Below are 17,759 nucleotides of genomic sequence, written 5' to 3' on the forward strand. Positions count from 1 at the left end.
ATTTAAAACCCCCAACGTGAGAGTTCTGAAAAGGGAGGCCACAGCAAATGGGTGGGTGTTTCTAAGGGACCAGATTACTTTTACCAAATGGGCCATCTGGAGCCAAGTGCAGCTGCCGGTGCCCAGTAAGTGACCCTTTTCTGGCTGGGGTCACTGCAGCCAAGGGCAAGAGGTGCCCCTTCTGGGGCCTCCCTGGATGAGAAAAGGGGCCCTTCTGTGGCTGCTGGGGGGGAGAGTGCATTTGAATCCTCTCCCCTCCCCGAGCAAGCACCCTTCAGCACCACCTCTTTGCACCAAAACAAAGGACTTGCCAGCAGCAGCTGAGAACAAGAAGTCCTCCATGCTATTAAGTGACAGGTTGCATAACGGCTGTTTGGGAGCAACTCCATGCCAGGATTGCAGCAGCCTCTGGATGGCACCCAGGGGTGGGGCAGGCACTCCCCAGCCTGCAGACTATCCAAGCCCTGCCATGGCAGGCACACGACTCCCTCTGTCCCCTCAAATCCCCAAGGTGGTTGCACAGATTGCCACCATGCCAGCCGTGAAGACCGTTCAGGTGATTTCAAGCACCCTCTAGAGCCACAGGGGGCACAAATGGCCCCAGCAGGAGGCTCCAAGGTGCCAGCAAGGCTGTTTGAACGCTGGTCCCTGGTCACCCAGCCCTGCACACAGAGCAGCAGCCACTTTCTGCAGAATGCCCAAGAGGGGTGGCAGCCGGACGGCTTCATGGTCTGACCAGGCAGTTTCAGAAGCTTGTTTTCTCCTCTTCACTAACTGTAGTCACCAAAGCTGCTCTGGATCTATGGAAAGGGTAAGGAAAGCTGCAGCTGTGCCCCCCCCCCCTTTTGCTGCAGTTGGAAGAACCATGTCAAAGCCACTTCCATGCTGATGATGTAGGAGAGGAAAAGTACTCTTCTGTGTCCCAAACACGGTTCTGGTGGAGCAACCTTGAGATGCTCTGTGAGACTTGCCCCAGAATGAGGCTCGCTCTGCCTATGTTCACACACCTGGCCTTTGCTTTGAGGACAGCCTGACAACAGTCCTGAAAAGTAGGCTAGGTGCACCTGGCGCCTGGATCCAAGACTGGCAGCCTCATGGCTGAAGCCCATCGTGGCCTGACATTCTGAGCTAATGGATGCTTCAGTGTTAACTGAGGAAGGTACAGAAATCCTTGTTTGCTTAACTTGGTCCTGGATGCAAGGAAGCAATGCTGAGGAAGGCACGCCAGGGGCTGCCATTCCCCCGCCTCTCTCAGATGGGAACAGAGCTCTGCAAAGGCACACTTTGTGCCAAGAAAGAGAATTTGCCCAAGGATGGCTTCCCAGGGCCAATTTCCAAACCGCAAGGCGGGTGGAATGCAGGGGGCTGTTATGTAACCTCTTGAAACAGGACATGGTCTGCAAGACAAGCCGAGGCTGCAAGCCTGGACCTTGGGAGGGTGCTCCACACTCCCACCTCTGCCTGCTGGCTGCCTCCAGAATCTTCTTACATAACAGTGTGGAACTGAGAACATTTTTCTGTGTTGTCGTCAATTTGTTTTGTTCTTTGCTGAGATGCCCAGCCCTCCCGCCCTCCACTTCCCCCTTTTCTGCTTTCCTTGACGTCAGTTTGTGTCACGCCTCTCTGCGCTCCCCGAAGCCTTGGGGAACCCTGAAAGTACCAGAGCTGGAGGAAGTGGCGGAGCAAAGAAGAAACGCCACCCTAAGCAGGCGAGACGCTCTGGGCTGTTCCATGTGCTGCCAGAGTACTTAACTTGTACCCAGAGAAGCTATGCAAGGAGCCCCTTCTGCAGAGAGGGCTCGTGCTCCACCTCTAGATGAGAGAAAAGGGAGGCCTTGCAATGTAGCCCCTCTCAAACTAACCTAACGATAGCCTCGCTGACCTTTCCTGCTTCAAAATCAAGGTTACTTTTTAACAGATCCATGTGAAGGGAGTTCAATAGCTCTCTTGAGGGCTGCCCAAAGGCTGGTAATACAGACGCCTCTCTACAGGAAACTGCAGGTTTCCACTTGGAGGGAAATGGATGGGGGTCAGCGCCTGTATCTGGACCACCGCCTCTTTCCAGGGAGGGGCAAAATGGGGTCTGTCTCATGACTGATCCCCTTCCTGGAGGCAGAGCAACAGTAGATGTTGTCTCTCCTCACCTTTGCCCCATCTCTTCCTGAGGTGCATTTGCTATGCACCAACATCCCCTTTGTAGCTCTACCATAACCTCAGTGCAGAGGGATCCTGAGGTTTAAGGCACCCCTAAAACCCCTGCAGCTCTGGACGTGCCATGCAAAACTTTAGCCCCATTTTGGAAAGTGCCCATGAGGGTGAAAGGCCAACGGGCCCAAGGTCCTTGCATGAGAGTCAAGAGCTGCCCATTCTGCCCCTCCCCCGCACGCCGAGGACGCAGAGCTCTTCTACTGCCCACTTACACACTGTGGGGAAGAGGCTAAGAAATGATTCGTCCTTGCCCTCTTGCATCCTGGAGAGTGCAGGGTTTGAGAAGCAACCTATCAAACAGCCCACAATTCAGAATTTGCTCTGAATTTGCTGTGAGGTTCTTGGACCCCCTGTAAGGAGGAGCACCATGTGCCCAACAGACACTTCAGGCAGCGTTACTGAATCTTCCCTTCTTGGAGGTGGTCCTGAGACCCCTCAACTCCCCAAAGTTGACTTTCATTTGAAACTCTTCTTTGGGGCCAGATGATGTTCTGAACTGCCAAAACAGCTCCCCACAAAGACCCTTCCATGTGTATATTTGACATGACAAGCATCCCCCTCCTCATTTGCCAGAGGCTTTGCTTGACAGCAGCTCTCCATTGCAGGGGCTTCTGCAGAACTTGCCTGGCTGCACCAGACAGCCGTGACAGGACAAGCCTTTTCTGAATGTGCAACTGGGACTTTCTGGCTTCCCAGGTCTGCATCTTCCAGTCTTCAGATTTCTCCTGCTAAAGATAAAGTTTTCTCCGCAATTGTTTTTATTGGGTATTGTTGTAGATTGTGATGTTAAAGAAACTAATTTGATGTTGAATATGATAACAGCAGCACGGTTACTGGTGGGACAATATTGGAAGGATAGTTTGCCTACTATAGAAGAATGGGTGTTTAAAGTTTCAAATCTTGCAGAAATGTCTAAGATTTCTGCTTATTTGAAAGATCATTCACAGGAAAGATATATTTCAGTTTGGAGATGGATAAATTATATTCAGAACAAATATGACTAAAAAGTTCCATTTAGCTTATGAGTAGATTTTAGTGGGATATTGTTATTGGTACTTTGTTTATAGTTATGTTAAAGGGGAGTTAAAGCACATTAGGAATTTAGTTAATTGTATATTATGCATAATTTTTATTTAGAATATGATTATTGTAACTATAATCCTGTATTTAGCTCTGGGAAGTGGGGGGGGGGGAAGTGGGCGGGTTTGGGGTGGGGGGAATTTGGCGATATATTGTAAAACTTTGTTTTTGTAAAACTCTTTAATAAAAAAAAATTCTCCTGCTGGCTGGGAACAGCTCAACTGCCTTCCCAAGTCTGCAGGCCTGGCTGGGAGTGGACAGAATATACCCTGGCTCCTTGGCTGGGGGCGGAGGGGGGGGGAGGAACACCAGGGAGTACCTGGAAGCCATCCTCCTGGGCTGCAGCCTGATTTGCAGGGAAAGAGTTCCCTCGTGTGGCAAGCAGGCAACAGCGTCCCCTAGCAGGGGAGCGGGCAACTGCATGACACCCATCACCTGGGGAGCAGTGGATTGGGTCTGGTAACTTGGGTGGGCTGTCACAGTGGGACCCACCTGTTCAAAGGCTGCCTGAGGCTTTCTCCATCACCCAGCAGTGTGCCACTAAAGGATGACAAAGATGGCTAAAAGCCGGCTGTCCCCATTGAGAAGGCCACCTGGCCCGCTTTGGTTACTGGCCACCTGGCGTGACCAAGCCTTGGACAGGGTTGGGAGTGCCCAACCTTGATGGCAGCAGAACAGCTGTGGAGAGTCCATCTTCTCAATGAGGGGTTGGGAGGAGCTGGTTGCCCCCGCCAGGGATATGACAACAATGGGAAAAATGTTGCCAGGGTGATCTTTGGGGGATGTGAGGAAGGGGCCATAGAAAGCATGTGCTTGATACTTTATACTCCCAAATGTGTTGCTTGCACCCTGGGCTGCTGACATCCCTTGCCTGCGCATCAGAAGGGGATTCACTTGGCAACTGCAGAGAAAGTTGAGGAGGGTCCTCCCGATCCCCCTCCCCTTCTCGTGGGCCCTGACTTGGCTCCTTCCCTGGCCTTGCAGCTGAGACCAGCTTGGGGTGGGTGGGGGCGGTGTCATAGTCATTCTTATGATGCAGGCTCCCCTGCCACACTCTGGCCTGGCTTCAGCCATGCCCTGGAAGCCCAGGACAGGCTGGTGGCTGAGTGACCCCTGCTCCTGGCCCCCTCTCCCTCCGGCCATGGGTAAAGGGAGGGGTCGGCCCGGTGGTCATGGGCAGAGGAGCCTCGGCAGGGCAACATGGAACAGTATGAGCCCATCTTCAGCATTGGTCAGGGCTCCAGCGCTGAGGTCTTCCTGATGAGGAACGCCAGGACGAAGCAGCTCTTTGCGGTCAAGAAGGTCAAGACAGTGCCCGGGAAGCGGCTGCGCAGTAAGGAGGCTATCCTGCGGGAAGTGGCCATTTTGCGGCAGCTACAGCACCCCCACGTGGTGGCTTGCCACGGCCACTTTCTGGACACCGAGGAGGCGCATGTTTTCATTGTGCAGGAGTATTGCGACGGGGGTTCCCTTGACCAGCACATCCAGAAAGGGGGACCCTTCCCTGAGAGAGTCATCATGCGGTGGTTCGTGCAGCTGGCTCTGGCAGTGCAGTACATCCACGCCCTGAGGATCTTGCACCGGGACATCAAAGCCTCCAACGTCTTCCTCACCCAGACCTGCATTCTCAAGCTGGGGGATTTTGGCATCTCCAAGGTGATGGATGGCACCTTGGAACTAGCCAGCACCTTTGTGGGCACGCCCTATTACCTCAGCCCTGAGCTCTGCAGAGATCTGCCCTACAGTTCCAAGGCGGATATCTGGGCCTTGGGCTGTGTCCTCTTTGAGATGTGTGCTCTGCAGCCGCCCTTTCAGGCATTCAGCATGATCAGCCTCTTCCACAAGATTGTGAACTCCAGCCCCAGCCCTGTCCCGGCCTGCTACCCGGCCCCCCTGCACGGCCTGATCCAAAGCATCCTGCAGAAGGATCCCGAAGCCCGGCCCAGTGCCAGCACCATTCTCACCTTCCCCTACGTCCAGCAGCACCTCAGCCTTTACTTCCTCCACCGGGACCCCCGGCTACCCTGCCAGTTGCAGCCAGAAGCCACTCCCAAAGGAGAGGGGGCTCAGCCCAGTTTGCCCGAGGCTGGCACAGCGGGCACCCTGAGCTCCCCGAGCGGTCCAGCTGAGGCACCCAGCTCTGCCTGGCTCCCCTCTCTGCAGCACAGCCAGAACCTTGCAGACAGCCTGAGCTTCTGCAGCAGTGCTTCGCAATACTCGGCCGACTTTGAGGAAACGAGCACTTCTTCTGTCTGCAGCAGCTCAGATGCAGATCTCCCTATCAACAACGAGGCAACCGACACCTGTAAGCTCCCTTCATCAGACACAGGCTCCCAAAGGCTTCTGCCTTGTAATAGTGTGCTGAAAAGCTGTTCCCAGATTCCTCTGCCACCCTAGAATAGTATGGCTCCCCTGCCCCACTTTGCAGTAAAGCAGGCACACGTGCCCTCCGTTGCTAAGCTCAACGAAACAGTGAACCTGAAATGTCATAGTGTGTGGGGGAACTTATAAAACCTACTGAGTTTGGCAGTTTAATGCAGTCTGGAGTAAACCGTGAAGCTAGAAAATCCTGTAACCCATCAGCCCCAGCCAGTGTCAATAACATGGGAGACCAAACTTTGAGAAGGCATTTCCTAGAGAGCAAGCAGGACAGCAAGCCTCCATGCTGGTGGCTTTGCCCACAGATGATGCCAGCTTCTCAGGGGACACTCTCCTTTTCTCACCAGCCCCCCCAACATTTGCTGCCCCACCCCATCGCCCCCTTGACACCGTGTCTGGCAGCACCACGCCTGCCTGTGCAGGAGGGCTGGATCAAGCTTCAGGAAGCCACCCGCACCTTTCTTACTCTACTCTTTGAACCCAGCACCCTGTCAAGACCAGGATCTTTCTTAAAGAGCGCCAAAGGCTCAGGGCTGGGAAAGGCTTCGGGGAACGAAGCACCTGTCCCAGCCCAGACTAACCCACTTCCCTTTCCTCCTCGCAGCTTCTGAGGGCAACTGGGAGCCCCGAGACTTTGAGGACTCGGAAGAAGCCGCCCTGGCCGATGCAGTGGACACTCTTGAATGGGCCATGCAAGACAGCAAGTCCTCTTCAGCCCCTGGGAGCTTGCAGAAGCAGATAGGTGAGGCCACTCTGACCCATAGCTTCAATGGCTCCCTTCGGCTCCATTTGCCTGACCAAGTGGAGGACTCCAAGAAGTCCCCCTTCCTCCGGCAATAGGGGCACCTCCAGGCCTCCCTTAGCAGCAGCATGGGACATCTTGCTTGCAGATGGGGCTTGCTTGGACCCCTTGGTCTAGCCTACAACTATCCAGAGCCGAGCCAGCCAGCGCTACACAAACTAGCACACCACATGTTGGTTAGCCCGGTAGGGTCATTAATTCTAGGATGGGCTGCAACACAACCCTTCATTGGAAACTGAGATATTCAGTTGCCCAAGAGAACCTTATTTGTCCCCACTATTTTCTGTTACCATTTCAACCTCTGAAACCTTTTCCTTGCCACCCCTTCCTCTGCCAGTTACCCCATCTTTACCTGGTCCAGGTTGCTATTGCTGGCTTTGATTGGTCCCCCCTTCCTCACAGAGTTCCCTAGAGAACAGTGACTGACCCGCTGCTGCTCTTTTGATCTGGATAAACAGTGGCCAAAGGGAAGCGCTAGGCTCCTCCCACCCCTGTGCAGGATTCAGGTGGGACGCTTGGCTGCCAATCACAAAGTTTCTGCTGTTGCCGTTTCCAGATGACAGCGACTTTGGTGCAAGCGACTCCAGCAGCTTCGCCTCCAAGGACTCAGAGCATCTGTTATGCTCAGAAGACTCCGAGCACACAGAGGTTGGCCGTTCACTGCAAAGTCTAGATTTGGGACACGGCAAGGGGAACATTGGATGCCATCCAAAGCAAACGTGACTGCGGCCAGCCCTGGTAACCCTGAAAATCAGTGAAGGTGGGATATTCTGGTCAACCTTCCCAAGCAATCATCTGCAGCCCCCAAGATCTCACTTCGGAGATTTTTGCAATGCAGGACCAGTCTAGTTGTTCTATTCCCAGATTCAAATCCTTGTGCGGCCTGAATCAAGATCCTTTTTGTAAAGAGATTTATAAAGAACTGCCAGAAAGAGCTGACCTAGTAAAAGTGTAAGACTTGCTAAGGATAAAACCACTGTAACCAACCGTAGTTTCTTCAGTTAGCGCCTCCTCTTCCTCCATCTCCAATGCTTTTGGAATATTCCCTTCACAGGCAGACACACACGTTAATAAAATCTAGACTGAGCTTCATCACATGTCTGGCTGTTTCTTTCATGAAGAACAGACTAAAAAGGATCTCACTCTTGTGGGCGTAGGAACAAAATGCCTTAGGTGAGGCCAGAAATATTTGACTGAAAACTCACCTCTGCCAGAATTGGCCACTAACCCGAGAGAAATGAGAATAGCAAAAGGCACCCTGGCCTGAGAACTGAAGTCTTGTGAAATTCCGTCCCCCCCTCCAATGTCATAATATTTTCTACTGCAGAACACACAAAGGCTCTAGGACAGCCAAGGCAAGACGAGAAGAGAAAAGCCCAGAGAAGTATGGAAAAGGTTTATTTATCAAACCGGAAATCAATCTGGACTGGGCTTTGCACAGCACCTCAGGGCCTCAGCCGCTGCTCTGTTTAGCCGCTAGCCTCTTGTCTCTCTCTTCAGCAATAGTCAGGCGGATTCCCTTTCCGCGAGGCAGGGAGATCCAAGGCTTGTTTCCCTGACGGTCGAAAGGGAAATACGTTAGGGGGAAATATGCTGTCCTGCCATTACTGGGAATGCTAGAATCAAAACTTCCCATCTTTCTTCCAAACCATAACAATCTGGTTGCTTGAGAGGTGGTCAGTAATTTTGGGCCCAGCTGAAGGGGTTCTAGACGTTCCAGAACGCCACAATCCACTTCCAGCTCAGCAAGATTTATGTCTGGAAAGCCACTGGACCACTCCCAGAATAACCAGATCAGCATGGAACAGATCAGAAATGGAGGTTTTCAGCGCTTCCCAGATTAAGCATCTGAGATCCAATCTAACAAACCTAGAAACAAATTATTGATAGGAGGGGGGAAAAAACCCCCAGACAACTCTCACCACGTGCACGGATACCAGCTCAAGCCCTAGATCAGGCATGTCAAACTCCCGGCCCATGGGCCAAATGCGTCATGCCAAAACCGTGCCCACCCCACTGCCGGCAATGGGGAAAGTCGCCAATACGTTGCGCGACGTCACGAGTTTGACATGCCTGTGCTAGATGAAGTTACCTAACTAATCACATCTGTCTTTAATGCTCCCATCTGTGAACATTCATGCCCCAACTCATTTTTAAAAGACACAGTTCTCTCTATTACAAAAAGACTAAAGCAATCTTTCTTCAAGGGTATTTGGACTATTCAGGATATTTAGACTTCCGTTTCAAAGCTATACTGAATAATTTCATGATTTCTGAACTGATTAAGAATTTGCTAATTTATCAAATTCTTAATAAAAATTTAGAAATATAAAATTATGACTGTATGATTTAAAAATGTATCCTTTTGCACAAATTCCCTCTTGGCAGGTAGAAATCAAAACCACAGCTGCTCAGCCAGGAGGGAAGGAAGACGGCAGGTCCAGGCCCCTCCCCCACAAGTCAGGAGAGTCGACAATGGCTCTTCTTGTACATGTCTTTGCTGAGTGGGGTCAGCACTCAAAGGAGGTCGTGATAAGCGCCTGGTGAATTCCCTACCATGCATAGCAGAACCGCTGCCAGCAGCTTACCTTTCCAATCACAAAGATGTTAGACAGTCTGGTGGCAAAGCTATTGCCATTAGCATCCTTAACATGAACCACATCAAATGAGCCAGGATGCCTCTCCCGATTGGTGATTACACCAATACGCCCCAAGTTAGCTCCTCCAGTCACCATGCACAAGTTGCCTGCAGGTGGAAAAATAACAGTAAGAAGTTGCACATACAATCATCTCGGTTCTCTAATCAAAGGCTAACCCTTGGCTCAGCACGGCTTTCAGGAACACAGCTCCTATTCCAAAAAAGCTGCTTCTCATCCACATCTAGAGAGCAGGTGTTTTTTTGCTCTCCATGGCAGACACTTCAAGACACAAACTACAACCCCTGAAAACAGACCCACCGGACCATCCCAGTTAAGTCACTTAAAAACAAACCTGTGTCAAACTTGATAAAATCTGTAATCTTGCCCGTCTCCAAATCAATCTGGATAGTGTCATTCACTTTGATGAGGGGATCTGGGTACCGGATTGTTCGGGCATCGTGAGTGACAAGGTGAGGAATTCCTTTGGTGCCCACAAAGATCTTTCTAACCTTGCACAGCTTGTACTGGGAAGACAATCAACAGAGAGAATTACTTGGGCCAGTAAGACTGGGCTTCTGCCATACAAAGCTGCTAAAAGCACAGCAAACAGTCTTGCCCTACTGTTGATTTGCTGGCCAACTGCCATTAAGTCAGGAAGTAGACCCTGCTGCTTAGAGCATGGGAGGTGACCTAGAGCCCACCTGTCCCAATCCTTTCCTTCAGGCAGCAGAGTTGGTGGAGGATCTGGATAGGATCAAGGAGCTTCTGCTAATCATTTGGACCTGGGAGCAGGTCCAAGGTTTGCATCAGATTTGACTGTGTTATCACAAGCTCTCAAACTGTATCAGCTGGGAAGTATCACAACAAATCTCAGCCTATCCTGGGATTCAAGGCCTAGCATGAAAAACCATTTCTGAAGACAGTACCACCCAAGATCCCCTCAGCATTCAGGGCAGGAAACTGGCAAGACACACTCCAGGAAATGAAGGTATTTTCCCCACCCATTTGCTATTCAGAAAGTTCAGATGTCAATTTTACTCACCACCCTCCAAAACAGGATTTAAATAAGACAACAATCTATTAAGTCTGGCAAAAAAACATGAGGAAAAATGTTCAGGCACAACAATGTCCCAGTTTCAGAGCACGTTTGTTCTGATCGATATTTATTCAGTTTCATGGTCAAGGAATACAATTCTGCCTTTCCAATACTGGTCGGCTAGCAAGCTTACCTTGGCTTCTTCTGGTGTGATGCGGTGAACAGCAAAGCGTCCCTTAGTATCATACACAAGGCGGAAATGCTCAGCTGTTTTTTCAATGCTGATCACATCTGATAAGAAGAATGTGTCGGTCAAGGAAGCAGCCAAAAACAAAGGCATTGGGAGACATGTCCCTAGCTTCCAAAAGAGAAAGGAGGCACACACGGCTTTGGCACTGCATGATTTTGACTTTTGGTGTGTTGCTTCTTCAGATCTCAGGACAGGTTTCGACTCTTCTGAAATCTGGAGCGCGAAACATGGCACACCTCAAAGACAAAAGGCTGCACGAGTAACTATCCAGGTAAAGAGGCCAAAGCAAGTCAGAGCCCACCTGGGGAACACTGGAAGCAAGTGAAGGCAATTGCATAATGGAAATGGGCCAGGCTGGTTCCAATAACCACTTTTACAGAAAAACTGCCCTGGCTTACTGAAATTGAGATCTAACAACCGAAGACACCCAGGCTGGAGAGTTCAGTTACTTAGTGCTGGATAGACTATTTGTGGAACGGACACTATCAATTAGAATCAATACAACAGAACTATGTATCCAGGAAGAGCAGCATTCTTGCGGAAGTATCAAAAAGTCACATTTCCCTCTTCTAATCTACAGATTTCCCTCCACAGCCCAGCACGAACTTTTACTAACCCATGAATCCAGCCGGATAGGTAATATCTGTGCGGATTTTGCCATCGATCTTGATAAACCGCTGCATGCATATTTTCTTGACCTCATCACCAGTCAGGGCGTACTTAAGCCTATTCCTGAGAAAAATGATAAGTGGGAGGCATTCCCTCAGTTTGTGGGGTCCTGTTGATGGGCGGGGTGCCTGTAAATCCAAAGACAATGGAAAGTCACACACAAGCCACAATATTCCCACAAAGCTGTTTCAGGGATTGGCATAAAGCTGGAGTGAACCATAAAACCATTCACCATTTATGTAGCTCAACCCCAAGGTATTCAAGATAACGTGCTTTTGCCTGCACTGCCTGCTTAATATTTCAGCTCTTGCCCACGATAAGCGCAAGGGTCTTAAGGTCTGGGTCAGCATCTCCCAGTGCGCTTCCTCCCCCTATTCCTAACCCCTCTGACCATAGAATTACATTGGGCCTCCTGCTTTCATTGTCCACTATAAAAGCGAGAGGCATTCTCTCTTCAGCACATAGGAAAGAAAGGCAGGGAGGGTCACAAGTTCAATTGTAGGCAGCCTTTTATAGGAAAAGCAAACACTCAGCAGACTCCTTTCCTCCTCCACTCAGTGCATGCCACGTACATAAATTGTGGCATTATTTTAGCAAGAACGCACCAAAGTTGTGGTTTGGAGTAAGAATGCAAGAAGGATCCCTGTACTGGAAGGCCTCTATTATGACCGCACCTTTGCAAATCGCTCAAAGCTTGGGGGCTCCACACGACCAAGCACAAGAGTCGTAGCGGCGCCAGCGGGCCCCTTCAGGCCACGTTACAGGGAATTGTCCCCCCTCCCCAAAACGCAGCGTGCTTAAACGGGCGAGCTTACAAAGACTCCCGTCAGCTTGTCCAGCATCCAGTGCTTCGGAGCAGCCACCCGCTTCAGGTGCTTCTTGGGTCCACGAGCCTGCAAGAACCGCGCAAAGCAGCAGTTACAGATGCGCCGCGGACGCGAGGTCGGGTAAGACAAGCCAGCCCCTTCCAGACGCTTCGGGCCCCATCCCCGGAAACCGCCCGGGGCCCCCGAAACGCAGCCGCCCTTGAACGGAGCTGCGGCAGTCCAGCCGGGATTCCTGGCCTGGAACAGGCGGAGTGCGGGGACGACCCAGCCCCTCCGTTCGCTTCTTCGGAAGCCGGCCTTCCTTGGGGTCCCGCCCGCAACAGGAAGGGCGCGTGCTGCCAAATAGCGGCCGCGCGGGTCCCTGCCGGGCGGCTGGTGCACCTGCCGCCAACCGAGGCGCTTCGCTCAGAGCTGGCCGACGGATGGCGAGGGATTCCGGGAGGAGCGAGCCAAGAGCCGCGTACTCACCATGGCCGCGCTCCGTCAAGAAAGGGCCGCTGCTTCCACAGCGGGCCGGATATCCGGGCTGAAGTACGGCGGCTCCGCGCGTCCAGAGTCTCGGGGCCGACAGCGAACAGCTCCCCCAAGCGGCCAGCAGTGGTTCTTATTCCGAGAGCCGATGCTCTCCATCACCTCCACCCGCCCGTTTGCCGGCCGCGCAGCTCCACACCCTCCAAAGCCAGAGCACGCATGCGCCCACTTTGCAGGCACTACTGGAAAGCCACATCTGGAACGTCCTGCCAAGGCCAGCACTACCAGAAATGGGGGAGGGGGGCAGCTGACTGCAGAGCCTAAAGATCTACCCTGGGAACCTGGGTGTGGGCAATGCCCGAGGATGCTTCACTGGGATATGGAGAAACAAAGCAAAGGGGAGTTGCATTGAATTTTATGAAATCACTGGGCGGGGGAGCATGTTCCTCCCCGTCACTCCCATCAACCGCAATCTTAAGGCTCACTCTGCTCCATGAAACCAGTGGGACTCATTGCCACAAGATGGAAACCACTATTGACAGCTCTTAGTCCAAGGAGAACGTAAGGACCACACACCAGGACAAGAGGCAAAGTCATCCGTTGTTTTTTTTTTATTTCAAGGCAAACAGCTGTTAAAAAAACACCAACAGAGTGGAGTCTCTCCTTGCTGTGCTCCTGCCAGTCCAAGAGGCGCAGGGCTGGGGGGCCTTCCGCTCCTTCTAAATGAGCTGCCTCTGCAAGGGACGAGGCTGGAAGTCCAGGCTGGCAGGGTGGGGTGGGGGGGTTGTCCTTTAAACAGAACACCCTGTTGCTCCAAGTAGCACAAACAGCTCCAGGACCACAGCCTGAGGGGCTCCCAATGCCCCACCAGCATTTCCATGCAGTTTCTCTGCACTCTTTGACAACTGCTCCCAGGTGCAGTGGCTCTGGAGAGAAGGGAGCCCTCTTTCCCGCTAAGTCACATGTTTCAGGTTCCCTGCAAAGAGACACACGCCAAGCCTGTCTCCTGCTGGAGCCCTCAGGGCTCACCCTCCAATCGCCTCCAACCCGGAAGGAAAGGGGTGGAGCAGAGGACCCACCTTTCACACAGCTGAGGATCTCCCGGATCCGCTGAGGCTCATTCCGGTCTGGCCGGCAGCTTGGAGTGATTTCCAGCACATAGTCAGGGCCGTATTCCGTGAAGAACTGCCCGGGAGAGGGAAGGTCAGGCTGAAGGGAAAAGGGGAAGAATCCTGGCGCCCCCATCTGCCCTCCCTGCATCCCAACAAGCACTGCCGTTGCTCCACAAGGAGAGGGAAGCCTTTTCCCAGGAGTCAGCCTGGGGTGGCCTGTGCATGTCCAGCAGCCCCGGGCCCGCCTACTGCTTTCTCCCCGCATTCCCATCTGAACCAACAGTAGGCCCAGCCTTGAGCAGCGGTGAATTCCCTCAAACTTACATCATCATGTATGTATTGCAGGTGTTTCGGCTACCCGAGATAAATAAACCAGAGGCTATTTTTACAGGGAGCCCACGACTAAGGGCAGCCCTTTTCCTGTCCTTGGAAGGAGCTGAAGCCTTACCTCGTGATCAGGAATTTCAGAGGGCAACGTTTTCCCCAGAACGACTCCAGTCAGATACGTCCAGCAGCGGGCAGTGTTAGCAAGGTGATAGCCTCCTGTCTCCAGGAGGGAACGAGGCACCACATCACATAAGGAAGAGGGTAAAGAGAAAAGAAAGTGAAAAGTACTTGCCCCATCACGTCCATTCTGGTCCCAGGTAGAACACACGAAGCATCTTTAAGCTGCAGAGCTGACTGCCTCAGTGGCACAAAAGAATGAGCACTTCAAGTGGGCTTACAAACTGACTGATCAGTGCAGCTGACCCACAGGCTCTTGTCTGATCTACATTTCCATGCACCTGGCTGGCTGGTGCCACACTTGCGTTCTTGTTTGCTTACCTCCCCCCAGGATAAGGGTGGGCAGCTGCCATTGCAGCACATAATTCAGGCACTTGCCGATCCCCTCCGGGGTCAGGTTGAATGCACACATGGGATCGCCCGCAATTGTATCGGCTCCCAACTGCAGTACTACGGCTTCAGGGCAGAAGGCGGCATACACGTCCTTCAGCACCCTGCAGAAGGAAACAGAAAGGAAGAGGGAAGCTGCTGGAACCATCCCTCCCTCTGGATCCCTCTGAGGATCCTTTGCCCTACTGGGGGAGGGGGGGCAGAGCCCAGGGAGGGACAAAGGCAGAGATTCTAGAATAGCTAGCGCCCCGGGATACTCCATAAGATACTCCATGTTTACTCCACTAAACATGCCACCAGTTCCAGGGGCCAAAAAAGCTGAAGGTCTGGGAAGGTGAAATTCCAGTGTGGGCCCCTCCAAAAGGGGAAAGGCCCCCTGACATCTCCTGACTCTGAGAGGGGCCTCTTGCCATCCGGGAGGGAGCAAGCAAGCCAAGCCAGATTCCAGGGCAGGGAAGGGCTCGTTTAGCCTCTGGGCTCTTCCCTCCCTTGGGGCGGGGAACCTGCACAGCCCACTCAACAGAGGTGCCTGGGGAGCAGGTGCTTACACCTCGCAAATTTGATAGTATGTCTCATTTTTGATGCCATCCTGAAGGGGCACGTTGATGCTGTAGTAGCGCCCCTTCCCGAAGCCCACCTCCGTCACATCTCCTGTCCCTGAGTAGGCGGAAAGGCTCAGATTAGTACATACAACTCCAAGGGTGGGCCACCCTTTATTTTACCCCCATAAAGAAGCCAAGCAAGAAGGATCCCGCCAGGCAGAACCCAGTTGGATAAAGTAATCACTTGCCTGGGAAAAATCCAGGAGCGAACTTGTGCAGAGACAACGTCATGACTTTGGAGGTGAAGCTGAAAGCGTCCTCGACACCTGCGCAGACAGCAAAGGGGGAGGCGCTCCTTTGCACCCGGAGCCGGTCTCACCCTGCTCCTGTCAGAACTCAGCATCCAGCCCTCTGCCCTTTACAGGGGGTCCTCCGTTAACAATAGCAATTGGGACCGGGATAGGACAGTCATAATGCGCGACCTCATGTGACCCCACCTCCCAGTGAGAGCAATTCCAACCTCCGTGGCCAGTGCTGAGCAATCGGCACAGTCTTTAGGGGAGGACATTGCATGGCCGGCCCTCCCAACGGACTTTGCTCGTTGGAAGCCAGCAGAGGCCACCAAGGGTGGCCAGTACTCCAAGAACCAGTCGCAAGTTGCGCTCGTTCAGAACAGTTGCTGAATGGAGCATTAGCCAAGCACCACCAGCTCTGCTACGTAGTCCTCAACTTACGATCACAATCGAACCCAACATTTCTGTTACTAAATGAGACAATTGTTATGTGAGTTTTGCCCTATTTTACAACCACAGTTCTTAAGTGAATCGCTGCAGTTGTTAAGTTAGTAACACGGTTAAGTCAATCTGGCTTTCCCATTCACATGACCCCAGGACACTGCAACCGACATAAATACGAGTCAGTTGCCAAGCGTCTGAATTTTGATCGCGTGACCCTGGGGATGCTGCAATGGTTGTCTGAGAAGTGGTCGTCAGTCACTTTTTTGAGTGCTGCTTTAACTTTGAATAGTCACTAAATGAATGGATGTAAGTCGAGGACTACCTGTACTACGTCAGGACACGGGCAGGCCCAGTTTCCCTGAGATGCATTAGAGCAGGCATGTCAAACTCGTGATGTCATGTGATGTCACGCAACATATCGTGACTTTTTCCCCATTGCCGGCAATGGGGAGGGCGTGGTTTCATTGTGATGCATCCGGCCCACGGGCCGGCAGTTTGACATGCCTGCATTAAAGGAACGAAAGAAGTAACAGAAAAAAGTCCAGAAACAGGCAAAGGAGGAGGGCTGAAGCCAAGGAAAACAGGGCAACTTCTCATCAGTGGATCAAAGGATTGGAAGGAACCCCAGAGAATATGTAGATCGACCCATTCCCCAGTTAATAGAGTGTCCTCATCAGAAGCTCACCCCACCCGAGGCGGGGGGGGGGGGCACAGGCATCCAGTTTCATCCAGACACCCAAACAAGATTCACTTCCTTGTCATCTGAGCCTACCGTTTCCACTTGTGAAAAGATCTGCCCCATTTTGGGACAGTGAGCCTGCCTCCCTTCTGCGGGCCAAGCAGGCCTCCCTCTCCCTCTCCTCCGTCCCCAGCTTTGGGGAGAGGGGGAGGACCGCATAGCCCTGCAGCCATTAGCGCAAGGAGGAAGTAAGAGCCTTACCGTCCCCGTGATGTAAGTCTAGGTCAGCGTAGAGGACGCGGTCAAATTTCCGGCGCAGCTCTAAGATCCCCAGCACCGCATCGTTCAGATAGCAGAAGCCCGAAGCTTCGTCCCTGGAAAGAGACGTTGCAGCTCCGCGAGGCCATCCGCGCGGGGAAAGCGCTCGCCTCGGGCAGAGAGGAAGCCAGCCGTTCCCCGCCTCCCGCGAGCGCCCGCCGCCCCGTACTTCTTGGCGTGGTGCCAGCCGCCGGCCCAGTTGATCGCCACCCGGCACTTCTTCTCCGCCAGGCACCGCGCCGCCGTCAGGGTGGCGCCGCCGACCGCCGCCGCGTACTCGAAGACGCCCTTGCTGGCCGGGCAGTCGTACCCTGCAGTCGAGGGAGAGGCGAGGCGCGGGCGAAATCAGCGGAGACCGCGGGCAGGGCGGGGGGTCCGGCCCGGGGTCTCCGCCCGCCGCTCACCGAGTCCGAACTCCGCGGAGTCCGGGTGGTCCTCGTTGCCCTCCTCGCTGACCTGCTGCAGGTGCTGCAGGTAGGCGTCGGTGTGGAAGGCCGCCATCTCCTCCATGGTCGCGGGGCGCGGCTGCACGACCCTAGGAAGTCAAGGGTCAGGAGGGCGGGGGCCGCGGCCAGACCCCCGCCCGGGCCGGGAACGGAGCCGCCCGCCCGCCCGCCCGCCTACCTCATGTGCTGCAGCAGCGAGTAGGCTTCCAGCAGCGCGTGCACCATGCTGGCCTGCGGAGAGACGGGCGCCGACTGAGCTCCCCCCGCGCACGCGGAGCGCCCCCCGGCCTCCCCCCGGCCCCTGCCACGCACCCGCCGTGGGACCTTGCACAGGGCGTCGCATCGCGCCACGTACTCGGCGCCGTACACGTAGACCGGCGGCGGCGGCGGCGATCCGTCCATGGGCGCCCCAGACCGAGCGGGCCTCGCGCGCGCTTCGGGGCGGGGTTTCTGCCGCGTGGCGCACCGGGAAATGAAGTCCTACCTCGCCGAGGCGTCGTCGTGGAAAGACCCGGGCGGTTGCAGTTGCTGAGCAACCCGCGCCGAACGCCCTCTGCCTAGCCACGTCTGCGTGGGGCGTCCCCACGAGCTTCCCCTCCCCACGAGGGTCTTCGACCCCAGCCAAGCCTCAAGGGGCGCGGCCGGGGGTCCCGCTCGCCTTCCCGTACCC

The 17,759-nt window shown here is 53.7% G+C and overlaps 2 protein-coding genes and 1 long non-coding RNA gene across 4 annotated transcripts; 1 reads left to right on the plus strand and 2 right to left on the minus strand.

Annotated features, from left to right (window-relative positions):
* Positions 1–5,526: 5,526 nt before the first annotated feature.
* On the plus strand, positions 5,527–7,555 carry LOC308673031. The gene is made up of 3 exons (XR_014027558.1): positions 5,527–5,593; positions 6,272–6,409; positions 7,026–7,555. It is a non-coding gene; the product is annotated as an uncharacterized lncRNA (long non-coding RNA).
* Positions 7,556–7,850: 295 nt separating this feature from the next.
* LOC308673315 (small ribosomal subunit protein eS4) lies at positions 7,851–12,538 on the minus strand. Its single transcript, XM_081336907.1, has 7 exons — positions 12,359–12,538; positions 11,879–11,956; positions 11,011–11,191; positions 10,338–10,435; positions 9,461–9,632; positions 9,058–9,215; positions 7,851–8,024 (listed from the first exon to the last, which is right to left on the minus strand). Exons 1-7 carry the CDS (start codon positions 12,359–12,361, stop codon positions 7,923–7,925), a joined length of 792 nt encoding a protein of 263 aa, XP_081193033.1. The 5' UTR covers positions 12,362–12,538; the 3' UTR covers positions 7,851–7,922.
* A 201-nt stretch (positions 12,539–12,739) lies between these two features.
* LOC308673310 (histone deacetylase 8-like) lies at positions 12,740–17,672 on the minus strand. 2 transcript variants are annotated; one of them, XM_081336892.1, is made up of 10 exons: positions 17,402–17,672; positions 17,268–17,320; positions 17,048–17,178; positions 16,813–16,954; positions 16,587–16,699; positions 15,158–15,235; positions 14,916–15,024; positions 14,299–14,471; positions 13,922–14,016; positions 12,740–13,546 (listed from the first exon to the last, which is right to left on the minus strand). In XM_081336892.1, the coding sequence occupies exons 1-10, from the start codon at positions 17,489–17,491 to the stop codon at positions 12,836–12,838; spliced, it is 1,695 nt and encodes a 564-aa protein (XP_081193018.1). In that variant the 5' UTR covers positions 17,492–17,672; the 3' UTR covers positions 12,740–12,835. The 2 variants fall into 2 exon arrangements, with proteins under 2 accessions (XP_081193018.1, XP_081193017.1); XM_081336891.1 differs by having other exon boundaries at positions 16,587–16,954; positions 17,402–17,639.
* Positions 17,673–17,759: the final 87 nt, after the last annotated feature.

Source organism: Vipera berus (genome assembly GCF_964194415.1).
Source record: "Vipera berus genome assembly, chromosome: 11".
NCBI lineage: Eukaryota > Metazoa > Chordata > Lepidosauria > Squamata > Viperidae > Vipera > Vipera berus.

Excerpts from the sequence above, each read along its gene's own strand:
- LOC308673315 (XM_081336907.1), bottom strand. Across the intron at positions 10,436-11,010 it reads CTATCCGGCTGGATTCATGG|ATGTGATCAGCATTGAAAAA; the intron begins GTTAGTAAAAGT and ends TCTTCTTATCAG. Across the intron at positions 9,633-10,337 it reads TCACACCAGAAGAAGCCAAG|TACAAGCTGTGCAAGGTTAG; the intron begins GTAAGCTTGCTA and ends TTGTCTTCCCAG.
- LOC308673310 (XM_081336891.1), bottom strand. The coding sequence starts at position 17,432 with ATGCGACGCCCTGTGCAAGGTCCCACGGCGG. Across the intron at positions 16,955-17,047 it reads CTCCGCGGAGTTCGGACTCG|GGTACGACTGCCCGGCCAGC; the intron begins GTGAGCGGCGGG and ends CCTCGACTGCAG. Across the intron at positions 15,025-15,157 it reads CGCTCCTGGATTTTTCCCAG|GGACAGGAGATGTGACGGAG; the intron begins GCAAGTGATTAC and ends CCGCCTACTCAG.